This window comes from Telmatherina bonti (genome assembly GCF_933228915.1).
Source record: "Telmatherina bonti genome assembly, chromosome: 24".
Lineage (NCBI taxonomy): Eukaryota > Metazoa > Chordata > Actinopteri > Atheriniformes > Telmatherinidae > Telmatherina > Telmatherina bonti.
Window position 1 is genome coordinate 5347264 of NC_136633.1, and position 1496 is coordinate 5348759.

Below are 1496 nucleotides of genomic sequence, written 5' to 3' on the forward strand. Positions count from 1 at the left end.
CCTGATCCCAGCTCCCTGATCCCAGCACCCTGATCCCAGCATCCTGATCCCAGCACCTGGGTTCACCTGTTGACAGCTGGTGTTTTGGGAATCTGCTGTTTTCAGACATGAAAATAAATGTTTGGATCAAGAGATTTCCCAAGTCGTCTCCTTGGTTACAATGTGTTTTCTTTCTGGATAACAGAGTCCAGTTCTGGACCAGATTCAGGATTGAAGCTGCTGCTCCAATCTCTGTTGCAGCTGTGGTTGCCATGGAAACCCAGTGGCTTCCTGTTTTCCCTGGAAACAAAGAGCAAACAGACACGGTGTGAAACGGGCAGCGTGCCTGCTGACGCTGTGGGGGGGGGGTTTCAAACGCCTTCCAGTCAGAGATGTGGGCATCGATAACATCCTGTCTCCTGCCTGCAGGCGACCTCACAGCCCCGCTGTTGTTTCCAGCCGACCAATCACAGCGTCCCCTCTGACAGCTGGAGGGGGCCGAGCTGGACTGGACTGCAGAGCTCCTCAGTGATGTGGGAGCAGGACCTCCCTCCGGATCGCAGGGAGCTCAGACCCTAAACGTCGGCTGTGATGGACTCGAGCGTTCAGCCTTTGGAGCTGCTGGGGGTCTTGTTCTCAGCGGCGGCCTGGTTCTGCTCTCTGGCCACGACGCTGATGCCCTCCTGGCTCACCCTGTCCACAGAGCTGCTGCCCACTGAGAGCTTTGAGCTGGGTCTGTGGGAAACCTGTGTGATTCAGGATCTGGGCCTGCAGGAGTGCCGGCCCTACAACAGCCTGCTGGGCCTGCCGCCGGACATCAAGCTGGCCCGGATCATGATGTGCACCGCGCTGGGTGCCGGACTTCTCGGCCTGCTGCTGGCCATCCCAGGAATGAACCTGGTCAACAGCTGCCAACGGTGGAGGGAGGAGCTGCGCTGCAAGCGGGTCCTGAAAGCGCTGGGTGGGACTTTGAGTCTGGCAGCTGGGATCCTGGTTCTGGTACCAGTCTCCTACATCGCTCACCTCACGGTGGTGCGGTTTTTCGATGAGTCTGTTCCAGACGTGGTTCCACGTTGGGAGTTTGGTGATTCTCTGTTCTGTGGTTGGACAGCTGGAGTCCTGCATCTGGTGGCAGGAACACTGCTGCTGACTTCCTGTTTGCGTCCAGGGGACCAGAACTGTAACGTACCGGTCCACATCCCACTGCGCCCGGTTCAGCCAGGACGCCAGTCTGCCCGGTCCAGAACCGAGTACGTCTAAGACCGCATCTACCCTGCTCAAAACGCCAAGATTCCCAATGCATCAGAACTCAAACCAGGAGGTTCACTCCAAAAACCAGGAGCTTCAGACCAAAAACCATAAGCTTCTAACGAAAACCAGTAACTTCAGACCAAGACCAGAAGCTTCAGACAAAAAACCAGTAACTTCAGACCAAAACCAGGAGCTTCAGACCAAAATCCAGGAGCTTCAGACCAAAACCCAGGAGCTTCAGACCAAAATCCAGAAGCTTCAGACAA

The 1496-nt window shown here is 56.0% G+C and overlaps 1 protein-coding gene across 1 annotated transcript; it reads left to right on the top strand.

Annotated features, from left to right (window-relative positions):
• Window positions 1-570: 570 nt before the first annotated feature.
• LOC306773898 (putative claudin-24) lies at window positions 571-1239 on the top strand (the record flags this gene model as incomplete). The annotated part of the gene is made up of 1 exon (XM_079263842.1): window positions 571-1239. One exon carries the CDS (start codon window positions 571-573, stop codon window positions 1237-1239), a length of 669 nt encoding a protein of 222 aa, XP_079119968.1.
• Between the last annotated feature and the right edge of the window lie 257 nt (window positions 1240-1496).